Here is a 22,657-nt window from a genome sequence, read left to right as displayed (position 1 = left end):
TCATACACATGCAACCTCCATCCATCACGGTTTGAACTGATGCAGCATGGAATGACACATGATGGAAGATAACCACTCCATTGTCAGGGGATTATGTTCATTCTATCTGCAAGTTACTGTGGCTGCATTCACTGGCAATCACTTCATATTCAATGCCCTCACAAATTGGTCCACAGCACAGCCACACCCATGCTTAAATGTTAACACCACACACTTAACCACATTAACCCTCACTATTTTGAGCATGCCATTATAGTCCAAAATCTTCAAATCTTCAAAATGTAAAAAATAAATGGCATGTATGTAGATATATTGTAAGCTCATGATGCATCACATTGCTCACGTGGTGAGATTTAGAGATCAGTTATATTTGCTAAAACGACACTCACACAAAGTATAAATCAGGCTAAACTGGCAAAGTTTGTTATGATGTGTTGACAGCCATTGATACGACATTTCAATCCAATGCACAGACCGCCATTGTATCTGTACAGTATACGTATTTTGGTTATCAGTGTTTCCGATAGAAGGCGCTCTTCCGCAACCTGTGAGTTAACCTGGGACTTCCGAAGAAGAGGACACTAACGTGATCACGACAATTCCGAACCGGTTCAGTTTAATATATAGGTGAAAACAAGCTATATTCATCTGCCAATAAGTGAAGAACGGAAGATCGCACTAACTCACTATTTTCCAATGAAAGTGGAGACTCTCTTCTTTCTTTTGAGGTATTTGGTGTTTACATAGTCATAGAACAAAATATTCTGTGCGAACAAGAACGAAAACTCTGGCAGTAAATGACTTAAAGTGGCTGTCCCTCTTCCCAATGCCAATGTCCCTCCTCCCAACGAGTCAAAAGAAAAGCAAAGACAGCGATACAACCATCAAAGCAATGTATTTCCATTTTTATTAATATTATTCATACTTGCTCAGACACGTGTATATACAAATACAGACTGTTCGATTTTTCTTTTTTTTTGTTTTGTTTTGTTCAGGTTTATATACTGGAAAAGAGCAGGACAGAAATGATTCCCTGCCGGGGCAAATTAGTGGGGGTTGGTTGTGGGATTTCAAGGTGGTATAGGGAAGAAAGCAGGGCGGTCAGGGGGTTGGTGTCACTTGGTGGAGCTTGTAGAATCACGAGCAGAATGGAACACTGGACACAGACTCATGAACAAATTAACAAGTTGTTCCTCAGTACATGAGGGGAGCTGGTGAGCAGAGCAGAGCAGAGATCCTGGATCAATGATAAGATTTAACCTTCCCCCCCACTAACAATCAAGTTAAGGTTGTTTAGGTTGTCTTTTTTGGAGGGAGGGGGGGGGGGGGGGGGATGCGCTAATCCTTAAACTGTGCCCAGGACCGACATCTACCCGGGGACAAGTGTTTAAAACGAGAGAGAAAGCGAAGGGCCCCGTTGTGGCCTCTGAGACGCCAGCAGCCATTCCGTGTAAGAGGACAATGGCAGAGAGCGCCTCCTACACGGAGTGGAAGTTGCTGTGGTCGAGGCTGGGGATGGGGGCTAAGGCATGGGAAACACTCTTCGTTGCCAAAGAGGGCTGCCGCTTCCCATTCACTGCGGCAACAGCAAATGAGACACACACATACACACGCTTATATACACGCACTCTCTCTCACAGCAATTCTCACACTGGAATACATTCATACACCGATGCGCGCACACTCAAACACCTCCATAGTAGAGAGAAAAGAAAACGAATAGAAGAGACAGAGTGCCACAACATCGGATGAATTCAGTTGAAGGGTACAGAAAGAGTCATTCTTAGGAAAAAACGATGAGGTTCTTTTCAATTATAAATGGCCGACCCCCACCGTTTACTTCACAACAAAGGTTTGTGTTATGTACATTTTGTCTGACACTACACAGCTTAATGACATCACTCTCAAATGGGGATGCAGAAACACACAACATGATAGTGGTCAGAAAATCTAACACAGTTTAAAAGAAAAAACTAAACGTAACACTAAGGTGTGAAAAGAAAGCACTCATCTTTTTTGAACATTTTTGTTGTCTTTTTTTTTTCTCCTTTTTACATGTTATCAAGTTCATGCGCATGCCACATTATGAAACTGGCAAGATCCTTCAATTTAAAAGCCAACAGTCCACTCATGGCAGAACATGCTTTCAAACACCGAAGGCAAAAAAAGCACAAATACACCATCCGTCTAGTCCATGACTTGTCTTTCCTGATGGATCCTTGTGTGAAGAGATGGCGAAGTTTGGTGATTGGTTTGAAACATGTTACAGGTGAGGCCCTCATTGGCTAAAAAGTCCAGTAGGCTATTCTGTACACGGGCGTGTGCACAGCTGTCCCAGGTCTTCCAACTCAGTGATAGCTCAAAGGATCATTAGGCATTGAGGATCAAAGCACACAATGCAATGTTTAAGGACAGTACACTCCGCAAAATCCAGAGATAATACCATATTCTTCTTTTTTTTTTAGAAAAGACATAAGAACCAAATTAATACTTTAATATCAAACACTATTTACATCAAGAAGTTTTGCTAATAATAATAATAGTCATCATCATTACAATAATAATAATTATACAGTTTTAACAATGAAGTGTCTCGTTTTTTTCTTTTTGCCCTCCAGAAAGGTACAAAAACTGTTACTAACCCCTAACACTACATTATGGTTGACTACCTCAGGATACACGGTATCCAGTTTACAAGTAGATCCTCATTTCCCAGGTTAAGGTGTGTGTACAGAATAAACCATGGTAATAAGAGCAATAATGACAAAGAGTAATATTGGTAACTATAAGAGTACAATTGAAGCTGGTTTTCTGAGAAAAGTATAGTGTTGAGGATAATTTAGACAAAAGTGACAGATTTTCAACTGAAAAAATGACGCTCTTTTCAGTTGAATACATGTCATTTTTGTTGAGCAACAAGGTCTTGTGACAACATATGAATTAGCCTTTATTCTGCTGACAAGCGTCCATTTAGAATCGTACGCTCATTCCCTGTGGTGATCTCCTGAATATTAGTACCTCATGGCCTCATCTCCTATTACCCCCAACGCTGAGCTGCTATTCTACTATAATAGCATTGTTACCATAGTACAAAAACAAATGGCCAAAAGCACACGCAACTCTTCAGGGGGGAAATAGAAAAAGGCAGCGGACAAAAAAAGGGGAAGAAAAGAAAAAAATGGAGAAAGACTCAAACTGAACAAAACAAAACAGTATATGCTTTTTGAGATTGACCTGGATTGAATTTCCTAATAGAATTATGTGGGTTTTAGTATATTTTTGTTTGTGTGTTTGTTTGTTTGTTTGTTTGTTTGTTTACTGTTGCATTGTCTTGATACAGTACACACTCTCCCAACAACCACCTACCAATGTCTTTCTTTGTCTCAGTGCATCTCCCTTTCATTTCATCCTATCTCCTTCACTCACCAATTCTCTCTAACTGCAAGGTCACTGGCGCTTTAAACCCCCCCTCCTACCCACACCTCCCATGGTGAAATCTACACTTCCCTCCCGAGACCCCCCAAGCCTTCCACCATCTATTTTTAATACCAGAAATAACTCCCTTTGCCACAACATGGGGTCCACATGCCTGTCATTTTGAACCTCATTAAAGAGTCACTTAAACCGGTAACACTAGGAGCTGGAGCCGGGACCGCAATCTCTCCTGTGATCCTCTTCTCTTTCTATTTCTCTTTTTCTATCTACCTTTCCAAACCAATCCGTTCCCCATTTCTCACACAATGGGCAGCTCTGACGGAAAGCCTATTTCAACAAACTTAATTTGTGTATATGTCCGTCCCTTTCTCTCTCTTTTTTCTTTTTTTTGGATGGAGGGAAGGGGTCAAAAAAGGCCTTGCATTAAAAAATAAAAAAGACATCTTCCATTATGCAAATTTACTGCGTGGGTCTGTGGCAAGCTGAAGGAAACTGAATGTCATTATCGCACAATGAACTCCTGTGAATGCAAGTGCTAACATAAACCTCGTCCAAACTAAACTGAACCATGCACTGCCTCAACGTGAAAGGTTATTTTAATCCATTTAACATAATACGTTCTCAGCTGATTGGGGCTATGTGTCAGTTGGGCTAATGGTGCCAGCCGGCGGTGCAGAGACTGTCGGCTGCACTCGACATGGTGCTGTGCAGCTGCATGTGAGGACCATTTGACTAATGTTTGATGAGCATGAGGTTAGAGTTGAAGGCTGTGGTTACGCTTGAGAGCAAAACGCTCACGGAAATGTGCGCTCACGGACACTCGGGCTATACTTTCCCATGACCACAATTATAATCCTCCCTCAAAAAAAGATATCCATCAAAAAAACGAGAGATGAAAATAATATCCAATACCATGTCTGCGGCGTTTAGCAGCGCCAGTGAGTGTAATGTTTAAAATATTTTAAGTTGAATCGTTTCCATAAGTTTTTCTCTTTTCTTACAATCTGAATCACCAGCAGAAACTGTGAAGAGACAAAGATAAAGCTGTAGACGCAATATGTTCATGTGACTGTTGTTAATACCGGCAAATACTCAGCTGGAACAAAAGAGCAATTACAGACTGACTCAGTGAACAAAGCATAACATGACACTGTAAGTGTGGCTGTGAAATTGCATGATCAACTTTCAAAAGGCATTGATCTTCCATCCCAGTAACTATCCACAAAGTGTCTGTTGAGAAAGTTATAATTTGACTTTGTTTGTGAGTCAGTGGGAGCCGAGAGCCTTGAAATGTTTTATTGAGCGGGCCGGCATGCTCTGCACACTACAGACGCCTAATGACAAGATGCCCTCATCAGAGCAACCACAAGATGCTTAAGGCTGCTTTAACCAATTTAACTCCCTCTGGTCAAGACTAGTGTGTTTGCCTGGACCTTGTTTAACCATAAAGAAAAGTGTTATTTTGAAAACCAACGGAATTCTGGAAGTTGGATGTACACCACATGATGTGTTTCATGACCTACGATCAATACCATCCATCACGTTCAACTTAAACTTAAACCGAGCAATGTGGTGGTGGAAAGGCTTCTTGGGGAGGTCTTGATGACAACTATCTGAATCTTCTTGTGCAACAACCATTTCTACAACCTAGTATCTTTAACTTTCCTACAGCGTGCTGCTGTTAAGGTTTACAACCTAATATGATAGCTACTGCCATAGAGTGTTAGTGTAGTGGCAGGTTTGTTTTCTCTAGTTAACTGTGTGTACGCATGTACAAGTGTGTGTGCATTTGTGTGTGTGCATGTGTGTGCGTGTGTGTGCGTGCGTGCGTGCGTGCGTGCGTGCGTGCGTGCGTGCGTGCGTGCGTGCGTGCGTGCGTGCGTGCGTGCGTGCGTGCGTGTGCTCGCATGCTTGTGCGTGCGTGCAGTTGAGTGTGTGTAAATATCAGTGCTGCAATGACATGGCGTAGGCATGACATAAAGGGATGTCAAAAGTCACGGGAAAACAAGAATCGCTAAAGTGTGAAAAAACGTGATTTGGCATCTTAGTTGGAGGTTAAAGAGCGGGAACTGTTTCTCCCACTTCCAACGTCAGCTTTTTTTTTTTCCTTTTCTTTTATCAACACAGACGGAGAAAGACCACTTAAATATTATATGAAAACAAAAAATATATAGAGGGATCCTTGAGAAGCCCACTCTGATGTCCCATCTACAGTAAATCCCCAATTCACTTCACCAAAACCCCACCCTGTCCCGGCAACCTCAGCATTGGGCAGATTCAGGCCGCACCAGGTATAATTCCCCTCCAGGAAAGAGGGAGGCGCTATAAGGTGAAGAGTGTTGATAGGCAAACCAGCAGTGCAGCCAGTAGTGGACTTGCTATCCGCAGGTGTGGTGCAGCGTTCGTTGCGTCGCTTCGGGAAGGCTCAGCTGATTCATGACTGGTGTCATCTAAAGATAACAAGAACAAGAAAAGAAATGAGTCAATATTTATAGCGCACAAGTCTTTTTATGAATAATCTTATAACAATTTTAACGGTTTGTTTTTGCGACAGTAAATGCTAACGGTATCAAGAGGCACTTTGTTAAGAGTAGCCAATTCATTTGTCAAGCTACAGTATAGTACTATTCCCCTTTCTCTTGTGATAACTATCAGTGCCTAGTGTAATCTGTAAAACATGCAGATAAGAGGCATGAATAAAATGGAACCAGTGGAGCCGCTCTAGTCCATATAAGACAGCTATCCAGTAAGCTAATCCTCGTATATGCTGACTCCTGGGCAGCAGTAAGCTGGTTGGGCCTGTACTCGTAAGTTTTCTTAAAACAGGATACGTAAACTGAAACCCAGGTTTGTTTTGTCTCATGACCTGGACAGTGAACCTATAAGCCGGCGCTCTCACTGTGAGAGACATTATGAATTTGCACACAAGGTGAGCTATGTCCTCTGTCTGCCTGGCTTCACCATCAGTACCTATGCACTGCAATGAGTTTGCTGTACCATGGGGAAAAGGGTTGACCGTGCACGGCACACACATGACAAACACATTAAGTACAGGCAGGCAGTGGAGGACATCGCAATGGACATGTGAATAATAATCAGACTCTGGGGGCACAATGTGGTACATGAAATAAGATAAGAGGTGAATGAATATGTTTATGTGAAGTGGGGTTTATAGGAGGAGACAGACCGACAGACAGAAGCAGGCAGGTAGCGAGCCACACCGCGAAGCAGCCAGCCACACAAGGAGACTGAAAAGGAGGCGAGAAGCAGGCAAAAAGAGGCACAGGCGAGAGAGGAGAAAAACAGGTTGTGGAGCAGGAAGACAGACGGGCAAGTCGCAGGCTCAGAAAGGTGCCCTGGGATCTGGCCTTAATAAATCAAAACCTAACCCCCTGTTCTGAAGCCATGTGCAGTGTGTGTGTGTGTGTGTGTGTGTGTGTGTGTGTGTGTGTGTGTGTGTGTGCGTGCGTGCGTGCGTGCGTGCGTGCGTGCGTGCGTGCGTGCGTGCGTGCGTGCGTGCGTGCGTGTATGTGGGTACAGTATGTGCATGCCAGTGGACGTGTATGCGAGTGTACCATTGTGTGCACGTGTAGCATGTGTTCAAGTGCATATTGTGTGTGTGTGTGTGTGTGTGTGTGTGTGTGTGTGTGTGTGTGTGTGTGTGTGTGTGTGTGCGTGTGTGCACACACACCCCCATAGATCAGTGAGGTGACAGCTTGTGATAAACCCTGAACACCAGGCCAAACCGCTGCCATGTAGAAATACTGAAAATGTAATATTCTCAGAATCCGAGACTTATACAAAAAATACCACTTTTGGAAAAAGCTATAATTACTAATGCCGTGTCAAATACATTTCAAAAAGCTCCGTTTGAAGTGATTAATGTGCTTTTGATGTGTACTTGACAGTTGGTGATGTATTTTCCCATTGAGGCAGTGCTTGTGTTGTTTCAGTCCGAGGGGATGTGGGGAGGGGTGGGGGGGGTCCGGGGAGTGAGGAGACAGCATGTGGAGGCCATGGGGGGTCTCAGTTCAGTGGCTAGGGTTAGACTCATGTAGGAAGCCGTAATAATGCCATGTGTTCTGAGTGCAGCAGACATTGCTCAAGCGATGCCATGAAATGACTAATAACAGTTAGTCTACGTGGGACTGACAGGGAGCGCGGCGAGCAGCTGCCAAGCTAAAGCAACAACATGCCGTGTAGTAAACGACTTTACCGACACCAAATCAAAAACACGTTGAAAATGTTGCAACATTCCCAATAGGGGTCACAAAATAATAACAAAGCCGTTTGTGAGTTTTGACAAGAAATGCATGACGCGGTTATGTAGCTATCACCATGCAATGAAGGATGGGACCAATCACCAAGCAGGGAAGAAGTGCATGACAGGGGGCTGGTGAGCAGGGATTGGCTCGTAGAGAAATGGGGGGGGGTGTACAGGAAGAAAAGGAGGACAAACAGATGCATGGAAAACATTTAATGTCAGGAATCGTAGGAGCAGGAAGCCATACTAACCTCGTGGTTCTAATGAATTGTCTACTTTGTCGTTTACGTCAAAAACGCGGTCATGTACGCCTATAGTTTTCACACAGTTGTCTACAATAGAAAACACAGGGGAGAGTGAGAGATCATTAGAGGTAAGCCAAATAGGTTAGTGACATTTGAAGCCCCACCCTTCCCCTCTGACCCCACCCCCCCCACCCCCCACCCTTGGCCTTGAAATCAAACATTCCAAGCAACAAAGCTCATGGCAACATTCACATGAAGTATGCAGTGTAAGAGATCTTTACTCAATGTGTACTGTAAATATATAGCCTACTGTATATCAATGTGGTCAGGCAGGAAACCTTGTATGTCCAACATCATTACTCTTCAGGAAATGAAAAAAATAACCTGTGTTCCATTGGATCAAAGAAGTTATTTATTATTTAGTCACAAGCTCTTTTTAGCTAATTGTTTCTAAACCTCACTGAGAGACTTACCACTTTCATCCTTGTATCCCTAGGGTTGGCATCCCTATTTTGTGCCTGTCATTATAGGTGGAAATCTTCCAACAGCAGATCTACTAACAGTACAAGCTCACAACTTGTCACAATGTGACATGTTTGTGAGTTTGTAGAACTGCTATTTTCCCTAACCTTTCTGCGACCGCCATACGACAAAGTAAAAAATAGGGCATCAATTTATGAAGGAAAACATAAAACAAATGAGTAAATGTGGGAATACAAGGCTTCTGTCCAACAGCAGTGATATATGATACTGTTCATGTTTCCAACAAAATGTTTGGTCAAATTATTTTCTTGTCCATATCAAAAGCAAGGTAAAAGCAAGTTGTGACAAATGAGTGGGACATGTTGAACAATTAAGCAAGAGGTCATTCAGGAGGCACTGAAGTAACCAGAGATATAAGACACATCAACATCATCATTGTTTCTGTCCAGACACATCATTCAACAGGCTATGTTCCAAAGTCCTCGGTCGCATGCGAAAGTCTTACTTGCTGGCCGGACGAAAACTTTGAGCTTCAGGCACGTTTTTCTCCCGTCAGCGATGGTGGAGGCTGAAACACAAACACATCAGACAGGGTGTGTTACACAGAGACACAAAGAGATATAAAAATAAGAAATTACATCTTCTTTCTTCACTTACAACGAGGTCACTTTGTGTTCAACATAATTTTCATTTCAGCATAACAGTTTTAACCGAGACGTGTTTTTCAACCCTCAGTCTGTCTCTGGAGAGGAGAGAGAGAGAGAGAGAGAGAGAAATCGTCCATATACTTAATTACGGTCATGCTGACTCTTAAGTGGATTTGGTAGGGTTAGTCATGGTGGTTGACGAATTATGGCATTCAGGCAAAGCATTTACAGATGTGTTGGTGGTGTAAAGTAACAGAGTACATATACTCAAGTGCTGTACTTAAGTACAATTTTGAGGTGCTTTTACGTTACTGGAGTATTTCCATTTTTGATACTTTATACTTCTACTCCACTGCACCTCAGAGGCAAATATATTACTTTTTACTTCACTACAAGACAGCTTTAGTTAGCCCAGGGGTTCTCAACCCGTGGGTCGCGACCCCTTGGGGGTCGCGAAATTATTCTGGGGGGTCCCCAAATTATTTTCAAAAGAAAAGAAATGGAAATGAAGAGTTTACATAATACACATAGTACGTGCATACATTTCCTTAATGATTATATCTGGTTTCAGTATTCATTTATGATATATTTTCTCTATTATTAAGGTTATTTTTGCAGTCAGTTTGTATTGGGGTGGGGAGGGGTCGTGATACATGGCCAAAGCATTCCCGGGGGTCCCCAGCCAAAAACGTTGAGAACCCCTGAGTTAGCCTACTAGTTACTTTGCAGATTTGGATTATTATTGCAAAAAAATACATTAACCACTTCAGCCATATATATAATGGCAACATATTGTGAGCTTGTAGTTCTGCTATTTTCAAAAGATTATTGTGGGGTTTTTTTATTTGAAAAACGGATTACTCTACATGAGTACTTTTACGTTTGGTACTTTAAGTATATTTTGATGCCAATACTTTAACTCAAGTAAATGTTGAATACCAAACTTATACTGGTAGTATTTGTACGATGTGGTATTGATTGAAGTAAATCAAAAAATGTAATAGGCCTACTAGCGGCGAAGCATTTACAGTTGTGTTGGGACATTGTCTCGGGGGCAAGCAGAGAGCTCTGCTAGTGCTACACACAGTCAAACTGTTTGAACGTTAAGACTCTACAGCTGACGTACGGCTGCTAGCTGCTATAGGTGCCATGTCAAAAACGAGTTGTGGAACGCTCAAACTTGTAAGAACTGTTCCTGGATGTCCTGTTCACGGATGTCCTCGACAAAAAGACGTTGACTCCTGAGAGTTTTCCCGAGGAACACAGGGTGTGCTGTGCACGTTTATAGTTTGTGTGTGTGTGTGTGTGTGTGTGTGTGTGTGTGTGTGGTTGCTGTCAGGAAGTAACTTCCTTTCCTGTCAGACCCATGGGGTGTGAATCTGTGAGCGTCTGCCGGCAGCATGCAGAGGTTTAGCAACCATAGTGGTTGCATCCTATCCCCTAAAAATATCCACTGCTGAAGGGTGTTGTGTGTGCCTATGTGATTTTGACTCTGTGTTTGTGTGTGTGTGTGCGTGCGTGCGTGCGTGCGTGCGTGCGTGCGTGCGTGCGTGCGTGCGTGCGTGCGTGCGTGCGTGCGTGCGTGCGTGCGTGCGCACGTGTGCGCGCGCGTGCGTGTGCACTGTATATAAGCGTGTGCACGCCTGTGTGGTTGACCACTAATGGTGTTGTGGTGAGGCACCAGGTGCCGTCTCCTGTAGACAAGGATTGGGGTCAAACACAAGTCAGTCGGACCGCGTTCTGTGTGCAGACCCCATCCATCACGGCTTGAGAACACGGTTTAAAAATACACTTTGCCGTCTTGTGTCAAGACCCCATATTAAATGGGGGGAGCAGCTCGGATCGCTTTTTCCCACACTCGTTTTCGCGACAGCAACATTTACTTTTGAGCCTTTGCTATCTTTTTTTTTCTTTTGCTCCAACCGTTGAGAGCAGAGCAGCCGTTACTACTGTATACTAAAGTTGTCTTTTGGGCACCATTTTGTGTCTTGGGTGGATCGTTCCCCCTGGCAGCAGCAGTGAAGCCAAGCATTTCCAAGGGCCACCATTTGGGATCTGTCAACTCCTCTGCAGTGATCCTTAACCTACCCCCGCCCCGCCCCCGGCCCCTTCCTCCCTCCACTCCCAGCTGCGTCCCCTCTTTGCTCTTCTGTCAGCATGGCCAGATCCATTCATCAAAGCTCAAATGACTTGCAAGACGGTGCCCTCGACACCCGCACGCACACACGAACACACACGAACACACACACACACACACACACACACACACACACACACACACACACACACACGCACACACGCACACACACACACACACAAAGACACGCGAGCACACACACACAAACCCAACACATTTCCAGGACAGAACTGTCTAGTGTCTAGTCACGTTGGCTTTAACTGCTCCCCCATCGCTCCCTGTCTGCGTTGTTTTTGTTTTTTAACATTCATACAGTTTCCGTGCACACACCGTGCTCTGGGCATGTAATCAGTGTGCCCGTGCATTCATTTGATTTGATGAAGGAAAACAAGGAGAATGTTGAGGCAGTGGAAAAGCCAGGGGACGTGTTCATTTTGACAATGGGAAAGGAGACGAGATGAGAGATCTATTCCTATTCCTCTGGCTTGTACTTTTCTTTCCTTTTTGTGCACTCCTCTCTCCGTCCCTTCGTTTAGGGTTTTTTTCTTCCCCTGTTGCCTAGCGCTCTTCCGCGGCCTATACCGCATGTTCTCTCTCTCTCTGTGTCTGTCTTTCGTTTCGCCGCCTCCTCTCCAGCCCTCGCTGCCTCGCTTGCCTCTCGACCCCAGCCGTTGCCACTTTAATGTTGTCGGTACATCGGCTGTAATCTGCTTCTTAAGCCCTGTGTCAGTGCGCGGGAGAGGTGATTGGAGATCAGATGCTCTTTTTCACATCTCTGCTCATATTCAGCAGATGCAGAGGAAGTGAAGAGGAGGAGAGAGAGAGAGAGAGAGACAGAGAAAGAGAGAGAGAGAGAGAGAGAGAGAGAGACAGAGAGAGAGACATAGGGGGGGGGGAAGGAGCGAGAACCTTATTAATTTGGTGCGGAGGCAGCCGGTGACACTCTAATGAACCTTGGCCGCCCTCCCTCACTCCCTCACCCACGCACGCGCACAGTTTACATCACTCCTATCCTCTCACTGCCCTACTTCTCTCTCACTCGACTGCACTCTCCTCCCGATCTGTTAGTCATGTCATTGTCCCCTCGCACTGTGCATGAACACGCTTGCATACACGCACGCACGCACGCACGCACGCACGCACGCACGCACGCACGCACGCACGCACGCACGCACACACACACATATCCAGATGTCTTCTCTTCATCACCGGTGTGGGCAGAGCCGAGTCAAGGCTATCGACACCAGCCACTTAGCAGAGGCAGCTGATCAAGGAGAAGCACGTCCCTGATGAAAACGGCACTGAGCATGTGGAAGCCCCCGCCACGATGACAGTCACTGAGCATGTGGAAGCCCCCGCCACGATGACAGTCACTGAGCATGTGGAAGCCCCCGCCACGATGACAGTCACTGAGCATGTGGAAGCCCCCGCCACGATGACAGTCGTGAGGCCGATCTGATGTTTCTATGTTGAGCCACTCATTAACCGGCTGTCCACCTCCCACACAAAAGAGAAATGGTGGCTATTTTACAGAAACACTAACGTGGTTCAATCGTTTGTGCTACAGTACAAGCTCAATAGCCATGAACAAATTACAGTACCGTATATACATTACCTTTTGTCAATTTGTGACTTTTTCAGGGAAGGCAGTAAATACAGTATGTATTTAATAGTAAGTAATATGTGTAAACAGAGTTCCATTTCCTCAATACTATGTAACACTGTTCAAATCTGCATAATGTAGTAAAATCCAAGTTAGGGAGTTAAAATGGAGCCTGTAGTGTAACAACAGTGGAACACACATAGTTGCTGTATAGAGCTGCGTGCTGCAGCATTACTGAATATATTCTCAGCTGCATAAGAGAACTTCAGCTTCAGCACCACATTCCTTTCATGGTAGCTGCCCTTCATTCTCAGGCCTCCACGAGGCACCCCAACCCTATAGCCGTCCGCACCAGTGCCCGTTTATTTTGGATTAGCATGCTGCAGAGGGCCAGCTTATTGTTCTTGTCAGCCCGTAACATCAACACCTGCTATTCTGGTTCCCATCAGGGCCCACAGCCTCAGCCATCAATCCATCTGGGCCTGGGCGACTAGAGACTCTGAAGGGCATGAAGCCCTGAAGAGATGGCCCAAAAAACAGGGGCCGACTTGGGTTACTCCTCCGACCCATGTCCCCTGGCCAGTAATGGCCAGTCCCCTCAGTGCACTGCATTATGCAGTGGCATTAAGGCAAATGGAATGAAGCAGAATCCAATTACAAAAGAACAAACAGGTGGGCTCAGTGCGGCTTAGGAGCGGTATTGTTTCAATCTCAGCCCGAGCCAAGTCACATTCACAACTGTAATGTTATCTGGATAACACGTTTCCTCTGGCTTGCAATAGAAGATCAGACAGCACAGTCCCCTATGTGAGGACATAAAAAAAACTAGGGACAGGGACAATGAAAAGCTAAAGTTAACTAAACAGAGGATTGGTTTTGTTTAGTTCTACCTATAATTTTAGGAGCCATAGCAACACAGCTAGATACAGTATATATATCCTCTTTGAGCTGGTCTAAAGAGGCCTGTTATTTTCCATGAGTTTAGATGAAACCCAGAGGTATCTGTAGGGGCCGTCACGGTCACTGAACCGTTGCCAGGCTTTGGCATTCCGACACAACCACAAGGCTTAATGCAATAGCACAGATTAGCGAACAAAATGAGACAATTGGCTTAAAATAATTGTTAAGGACTGTAAGTCACACAGATACAATTCTGCTGTGATATGATCATCTGGCTGTCTCGACAGGAAGGAAACCATCAGCCAAAAATGATGTTTATGCACACAGCATCTTGACATGCCACATGTGTCCTGTCCTGTAACTCCAGACCCAACCATTTTTTGGCTCGATTAAAGGAGGCATCATAGTTTGAGTTTAAGTGATGCAATCACCAAGTATCGGTCTTCAATAAAGACACAGGTGTGCGACGTAACTTAAGGTCATCAAGCCGGCTGCACCATGGAGGGTTCGAACTCGAACCCTAGTCGACACGGTTTGAATTGAGCTTTTCCTTGACTAGTGGTCCACTATTACAACCGTTCTACAACCCAACATGGATGTGTATCTCCATATTCTAACCTTTTGTGTTTTTTCGTAAACCAATGTCCTACTGTACTCGATACTACAGTCACACAAAAGCATCAAAAGTAGCGTTTTGAGGTTGTCGATTGTGATCTGCTTAGTTTTGCTACTTTTGTATGTATGTTTTATATGGCAGCTATCCTTCACCGAACAACCTCTTAATTTCTTCTTCGTATTCGTATGCTTTCATGTGACTGGATGCAGCATTAACAGTACAGTGTTAGCCTGCCTCCCATCTCCTTTGCTCTCCAGCTGCCTTCAATAATGTCACTCTAAGTCTTTGATCCCAGCTCGTTTGTTAGGATGGGACGGGTTAAATCTGAATGCCCTGCAACTCTCTGTCCGGCGGATAGGATTCCGAGCTAGCTGTCCCCCATGCCGGCCCACTGAAAAACAAGCCCTCTGGCTCTGTTGTCTTTGATTTACCAGGATTACCTTGCTGCACACAAACCTAGTTGGAGTTTACAAAGTAAAATCCAGGGCGATGAAGACAAACACGTGTCCAGGCCCGCACGCAGGCAGCGAACACACGCGCACGCACGTGCACGCACGCACGCACACACACACACCAAAAAGTTCCAAAATGTTTTTTTCCCATCAAACTAATGAGATATATTACATATTAGATACCTTTAATTGCATATCTAGATAGCATCCAGGAGACAATTATTCTGTACATGTTTATAGAGATTACGGCTGGGATTCATTATCCTTTGCTCCCTGGCTGCAGGGCATGGACGGCAGTCAAAAACAGTGAATGTTAGTGCACACTGTGCACAACTATCAGCTGGAGAGACTCCACTGAGGTCTCAACAGAGAGTAGAAGCTTTTCCACTGAAAGCTACCCCCCATTTCTCTGTCATCAAGATCATCCGCCCGCAGTAATATATACACACATGCTTGTGCATGGGCGTGCGCTCATGCACGCAGACAGACAGACAGACAGACAGACAGACAGACAGACAGACAGACAGACAGACAGACAGACAGACAGACGCAAGCACGCAAACACGCACGCACGCACACACACACAGACACGCGCGCACGCATTTATAAAGTACAAATGAAATGCGAATTGTGCAACATACAGTGTGGGGGTGCAGTCAATTCTCAGAAGAATATTTTTCTATCAAGATATTTTTTGTTTTTTAAAAGCTTTTTGAAAGAAAGAATGAGCAAAAAGACCCACACTGTGTGTGTGTGTGTGTGTGTGTGTGTGTGTGTGTGTGTGTGCGTATGTTTTCTCATGCCAATAAAGCCCTTTGAATTGAATTGTGTGTGTGTGTGTGTGTGTGTGTGTGTGTGTGTGTGTGTGTGTGTGTGTGTGTGTGTGTGTGTTCCAAGGAGATGGAGGAGCCAGTCCTGGGAGGAGCACCATTAACCAGATGCCACTACAGCGAGCACGCAGTAGGAGGGTGGTGAACCGAGAAGGGGACGAGGGGAGGCAGCAGGGGCTGAGAGCATGCATACGGGGCAGGGGAAGGGGACGAGGGGAGGCAGCAGGGGCTGAGAGCATGCATACGGGGCAGGGGAAGGGGACGAGGGGAGGCAGCAGGGGCTGAGAGCAAGCATACGGGGCAGGGGAAGCCACGTGAACTCTAACCCCTGCTGATGGCTGGCCTTTTGCACTCTCCTTGCATCTTTTAACCGGTGCCAAAAGAAATGAACCAAATTCACCCCCTCGCGTCTTATGTGATGGTGTTAACTCGCAGTGAGAGCGAGAGACAGAGGGAATTGTCATGGCCGTACTGCAGTCAGAGACACAGGAGAATAAGAATAAAAAGTAAAAAATAAGTGCGAGGGACAGAGATGGGTGGTAGGGATGGGGTAGCACAAACCTAGTGAGACATTCGGAAGCTGGGTAGACAATCATCTAAAACGTGTTCCTTCCTACTTGATTCTCATTATTTTGGTGCACATTAAATTACATTATTTTCATTCACAGACCACAATGGCTGGCACTCTATTACACATTCTTATTGGAAATTATGAAAGGCATTTGAAGACTTGAATCCACAAATCTGCTGTAATTACTTCATAGCTACTCAATATAATTGATTCTATTCTATTGCTGAGAGCTGTTTTAAACCATGCCCAGAATAAAGAATCACAATTCAGAGATATAATTATAGCACGTATGGTATCCGCCACAATAGTCATAAAGTGGTGTGTATGTGGGTGCGTGCGTGGACAAGCCGAACATCCACGCATGTGTTGGTGGCCGTGTTATAGGCTTTCGTTATTTTGTTGTTGTTTTCCTCAAAAATGCTCGACTTTTAAATCAATTAGCAGCCAACGCCTTCATGTTGTTCTGATCCTGAGTCAGAATCAGCCATTGACGGCAGCTGTTCCATGCATGAATCATTACAGACCAAGAGGAGCCTTGTGTCCTCTCGTCTGCCTGACAACACAGAGCCCGCTCTGTCCTCCTCGCCGTCTGATCCGTGGATTCTTCACGGCTCTAACAGAACCCAGCGACATTTTGCTCTGCTGTGGGCAAGGCGATGATTACTTTATTGGTGGTAAAACGGAGTTGATTAGAGCCTGTTCTCCCTCGCCCCGCTCGCTCTCACAAGGCTGTCAACAAGCGTCCCATTACTTACCTCATGCCTTTGATTAGCAAAAAGAACTGGCCAACGAGGCTGGCTCCCTGGTCAACTGTTTTCAGTTTATTTTTACATGTGTTTGTGCGTGTTTGTGTGCGATCCTCAGAACCCAGAGGATCATCAAGACTGGGCCATTAGCAGCTTTTATTTTCTGTGAGTTCTTGAATCCCTGCAGAGCCCTTGGGGAGCAGTTCAGTTGGGTCGCCCGTCATCTATAAACAGTGCCTCGTTATTATGTGCATCTGTACGTCAGCGTGGATGTACTTTTACCGCCTGCATACATGATTGTTCATGTGTGCGCGCGCGTGTGTGTGTGTGTGTGTGCGTGTGTGTGTGTGTGTGTGTGTGTGTATAAATGGTAGCAACTTGGGGCCAGTAGCTACACAGTGAATGACACGCAGGGGTGAGCTGAGCAGCGTTCACTGACCCAGAATTCCAGGAGGGGAGGAGATGAAAGGGGAAATGAGGTATGATGGAGAATCCAGAGGCAAGGGAGATGGAGAAACATGTATCCATCCATCACGATTATGATCATGCATTTAAGAATGTGCCTCCATGTGTATGCATATACTGTATATGTGTGTGTGTGTGTGTGTGTGTGTGTGTGTGTGTGTGTGTGTGTGTGTGTGTGTGTGTGTGTGTCCTATAGTGTATGAATATGGCTTTCTGTCACGCTCGCTCCACGTCGTTGGATTGTTCCTGCGTGGCAATGACAGGCCTGATTATTCATGTGAATGGATGGTAGGGGCAAGTTATGCCGGTGTCCGTGTGCAGGTTTCCTACCGATAGCCTACTACAAATGGAACCGCATTGGCTGTTTGTCATTATTAATAGCAACCCCTCCCCCATGCTCCAAACAACATACACAGACACTGTTCCCCTGCCTCTATTGTATTTGTCGCTTAATGTTGTTTCTCCTAGCTGCTGATGCTGTCGCCATCCTTAATGTTGTTTCTCCTAGCTGCTGATGCTGTCGCCATCCTCGCCATCCTTAATGTTGTTTCTCCTAGCTGCTGATGCTGTCGCCATCCTCGCCGCCACCTCCCTCGGAGCGGTGGCTCGGCGCATCACAGATTTATGACCATTCAAAAGCCCAGGATGTGTATGGGCTGTATTCTGAGTTTACTAGAGCTTTTATGCCTGTGGTAGCGCAATAAGCCGAGGTATGAGGACAGGCCTTATAAGGCCTTTTGAGTCCTTGTGGGAGGGGGGGGGGGGGGGGGTCGTCTGGGAAATGGAGTCTTATGAATATCAAGAGATTTCCTTGGGTGATGGTTTATAACTTATGATCAATTTAAACCCGGTGTTGCATTTTAAAGGCTGGCCACGGGACACGCACCGAGTGACTGATGTCCCATCAAAGATATTTCACTTTGATGAATGGAGCGTGTGTGGAGACCGTGTCCCTGGTCTGGGTCTGGTCGGTTCTGTATTGGCCAGGGATGTCTCTCCCAGTGACGAAGCCCTGGAGCACCGAGGAAATCATACCCTTCCAGAGTGATGATTGATTGCATTTTCTGTGAGTGGCAATAGAACGTGCAGGTTAACAAGACAGTACGAGAGCATCTCCACATTCACAGGCTTCTGCTCCATGATGATTCTGAATGCTATTCCTATTCGCCACACATCTTGCGCGAATGCACGCACTCAGAATGCACAAAGAAACACACACACACACACACACACACACACACACACACACACACACACACACACACACACACACACACACACACACACACACACACACACACACACACACACACACACACACACACACACACAATCTTCACTTTGCTCCACTCATCTCTTGCAACCTGCCACCATTGATATTGGATTTCCACCCTAGCTTCAAATCGCTCGTACAGATTCTCTCCATATTAGAAAAAAAAAGCTGCTGCCATCAGCGCTCTGTGATCAGAGTTTCACTTAAGCTGCGAATGCGCTGTGAACTTTGAACTTTTTGGGAAGTGCTCCTTTCTGTCCTGTCTTTATCCAGTCTTTAGCGGTGTCTGTCAGGGCAGTGGACACTTCTCGTCCATAACTCACTCACCGCTAATGCCGCTTTCTGCTGAATTGCTTGCAGATGTACCCCAGCATTAAATTGCTTCCTGCATCTTCCCGGAGGCGGTAAATTTTGCATCTTTTACTGTAAGCTCTCAGTACTTGGCCTCTCTCTCTCTCTCTCTCTCTCTCTCTCTCTCTGTTTGTCTCATCTGAAACAAAAATGACCTGTAGAGCAAACAAGCCTCTGGATGCAGCCCAGAAAGGGATCATTCTGCAGCTCTCCTCTTGCCCTGCATGTGCAATTCACCTGCGTCAGGCGGAGCGCTGCAGCTGACAGCGCCACAAAGATGAAGAATTATGACCGCAATTTGGGTCGAATTCTGCACGTCCTGCTATAGCGTTGATTAAGCTGTTTCTGTTGTCGAAGCAGATGACAGCAGAGCACTGTCTCCTCTCTCTAATTTGATCAGAGACGCAACAAATCAGCCCCCGACCCGCATCGAACTCGGAGGGTGAAAAACACCATTAGCCGGCGTTTTCTCCACCGGAATATAATTTGACATCCTAATTCTCATCTACAACACAGGCACCAAATCAATCACGACACCCGTGGCACATTCCTCATCCCCCGTTTTGCCTCAGGTCATTCGGTTAGAGAAAGTTATGAGACGTAGGGGGCGGGGCGATTAATTCTCTCATCCTCTACAGTATATATCTGCAGGGCTCTCCCGTTTTCACTGTTCTGTATTTAGCGCAAAAAAAGAAAACGGGAGACTGTTGTCAGTTAGATAACAAAATTATAAATTATTTCAACATAACAAAATTATAAATTATTTCAACATGAATGCCGTATTCCTGCCACAAATCAGACAACTGAGTAAAGGATGAGTTTATTTCACCATAACTTCCCATCCCCCTCTATTCCCTTTAGAGTAAATATTGCCAACCTCGTTCCCCACGTGCTCATGGGTAGTAGTGACCTCTGGCTCAGGACAGTTGATAATTCAGTCTGATGCAAGGTGTGCAGTGAAGCCTGCAGCAGGGGGTAATGGTGCATACAGTCCAGCCCTGTTAGCTACTGTATGCTACAGCGGCATCAGCAAGTGTAGACAAACAGGCTACACAGGTCAAGAGTGACCTCTGTTCTGTGCTGATATCATGGCTATTGTTCACAAGCATCTTTGTGTGAGTATACAAATGCAGCATCTATCGACTGTACATGATGCACCGTCTGCAGTGTCTGTGGAATCCACTTTGAAGGCTGCGAATTGATTTAAAAGTCGAGCATTCTTTTTAGAAAAACAACAACATAAAGAAAGGCCAACACATCCAACCACACAAGTACAAACACGTATAACTCAGAGAGTGTACAAATGTAACCAAATATACCCTCACTGGTCCATTTGGTTGCATTTGAACACTCTCCGTTAAATTAATTTACAGTGTCTGTCTTTCTGTGTCCCCTTTATGACTTCAAAACAAGCAGCACTAAAGCAAGAGGCTCTGTATGTGTGTGAAACCTAGACCTGCATGGTCAAAACAAGCAGCACTAAAGCAAGAGGCTCTGTATGTGTGTGAAACCTAGACCTGCATGGTCAAAACAAGCAGCACTAAAGCAAGAGGCTCTGTATGTGTGTGAAACCTAGACCTGCATGGTCAAAGCTGATTTACCTTGACCATGAATCACATAATAAAGACAGCTAGTGTTTCTGGCCTCAGGCTGCCTACAGTACTTCTATCAGTATGGTTGGCTGGGACCACATGCTCACTGGATCTTAACTCGTCTCAATTTATTCACAGTGGAACAGTGTATTATACTGGACTGGTGTGTGTAGTCGACCTTGCACTGTTGTTCGGGGACTGTCTATGTTGGTCTGTGAAAATAAAACGAATAAACATGCTGAAACTTGCATTAATTTTCTCAATTATTCAAACAGTCAAAGGTCATTTGTAATTGCTACCAACTAGGCCTGGCTTTGTTTTGGCAGAAATCATATTAGAGTGGGTAGCCAGTTTTGGCATTCAATTTAGCTCTTCTATAGAGAGTAGAAATTAACAAAGCTGAGGCAATTTTACGAAATTCCAGTTCTCACGACCTCAATATTAATGTTAGAATACAGAAAAGCCAAATGCAATCGTGAGAAAATAATTACACCCAGTTACATGCTATTGCCAAAAATAACAACAACTTGTGACTAGATGAAGAAGATGGTGGTGATGAAGGGCAGGAGTGGAGGAGGAGGATGAAAAGGAAAGGCTGATGACAACATGTTGTATCCTACATTGTAGGATGAGGAGGAGGAGTAGAAGATGATGACAATAAGGAGCATGTTGAAGAGTAGTGGGATGATGACAATAAGGAGGTGGATGAAGAGTAGGAACTGTTGCTGCTGATGATACTGCTAATTTATAATTGTTGAGAGCTTGTAGATCGGCTATTTTGGTGCAGGACACTGCCTTATGACTAAACTATAAATTAGACGTAATACTGGTGTGCTCACGTGCTCGTGCTCGCTCTCTCTCTCTCTCTCTCTCTCTCTCTCTCTCTCTCTCTCTCTCTCTCTCTCTCTCTCTCTCTCTCTCTCTCTCTCTCTCTCTCTCTCTCTCTCTCTCTCTCTCTCTCTCTCTCTCTCTATATATATATATATCTTTCATACATATACATTATACATATATATACATATATATATATATACATATATATATATATATATATATATATATATATATATATATAGTCCATCTTGCTCAGCTCCCCTTTCTGTCCACTAAAGAGACTGTCCAATCCATCAGCGGCCATTTCCCTGGCGTCGCCTGGATGTTCAATCTGGACACAATGACGGAGGGAAATCACATATGTCAGATGACTTCATGGTGGATGACTTTAATATCCGCCGCGCTGGCCAGAGAGGCTACACGCTGGAATCACTCAATGGCCAATGAAGCCGCGGGCCACTAAACCAATATGGCGTGCTACGGCAGAATGGATGCGTTCCACGGAAGCGATGTCGGTCGCGGTGTAATTTAATCCAGCCCTAAGGACAGGCATCTCTCAACAGAAATGAGAGTTAAAAAAAATGAAATTCTGGAAATGGGGATCTTGAGGTAGTGGATGAATTGTGTAACCCTTCCCTAACCCCCATCTAACGCCCACCTTTTGAGGTGGGCCTTAAATGGAGGACATTTTCCCCATATCTCGTTTATTGTGAACCACCGCTGCAAACATAGGCTGTAAGAGCAAAGACAAATGTGCTTACTTTGTTTTCACCAGACGAATGACAAAAAAGAAGAAAAAAAAACGCGTGCATGAGGAAATAGATTTCAAGCTTGTCTGTGTCAATGTACAAGCTTGAGAGAGAAACGGGCTCAATCACTGCAGAAACAACGGCTAACTCTAGAGAGAGGCTCTTTGACTTTATAGTGTAACAGAGCAAAAAAGGGAAAAGAGAGCGAGAGAAACAGGTGAAATGAATAAAAAAGGAGAGAAATCCCGGGTCGGCTGTCAGACTTAACTGCTTCATAAAAAGGTGCCAATTCAGAAAACAGACTTCTGCCTCCCTCCCTCCATACCTCCTTACACAGAGAGGAAGAGGCAGAGACAGCGCCATACATTACCACCACCGGCCGTATCTCACAGATAAACAGATACAGGCACCGTACAGTACAGTACATCTACCAGTGTTTAAGAGGAGAGTGTAAACCGTCAAAA

The 22,657-nt window shown here is 44.9% G+C and overlaps 1 protein-coding gene across 2 annotated transcripts in view; it reads right to left on the bottom strand.

Moving 5' to 3' along the window:
- Positions 1–1,322: 1,322 nt before the first annotated feature.
- The window catches only part of efna5b (ephrin-A5b), a 120,476-nt gene continuing 99,141 nt past the window's right edge, over positions 1,323–22,657 (bottom strand). Inside the window, exons 3-5 of one of the 2 annotated variants that reach the window (XM_079516241.1) lie at positions 8,933–8,995; positions 7,951–8,031; positions 1,323–5,885 (exon numbers count right to left, since the gene is read on the bottom strand). In XM_079516241.1, the coding sequence (XP_079372367.1) occupies positions 5,758–5,885; positions 7,951–8,031; positions 8,933–8,995 (272 nt within the window). In that variant the 3' untranslated portion in view covers positions 1,323–5,757. The remainder of the gene's footprint in view (positions 5,886–7,950; positions 8,032–8,932; positions 8,996–22,657) is intronic. The other variant, XM_079516242.1, reaches the window with a different exon arrangement.

This window comes from Electrona antarctica (genome assembly GCF_951216825.1).
Source record: "Electrona antarctica genome assembly, chromosome: 12".
Classification (NCBI taxonomy): Eukaryota; Metazoa; Chordata; class Actinopteri; order Myctophiformes; family Myctophidae; genus Electrona; species Electrona antarctica.
The sequence above is the reverse complement of the archived record's forward strand: the minus strand, read 5'-3'. Positions and strand labels throughout refer to the sequence as shown.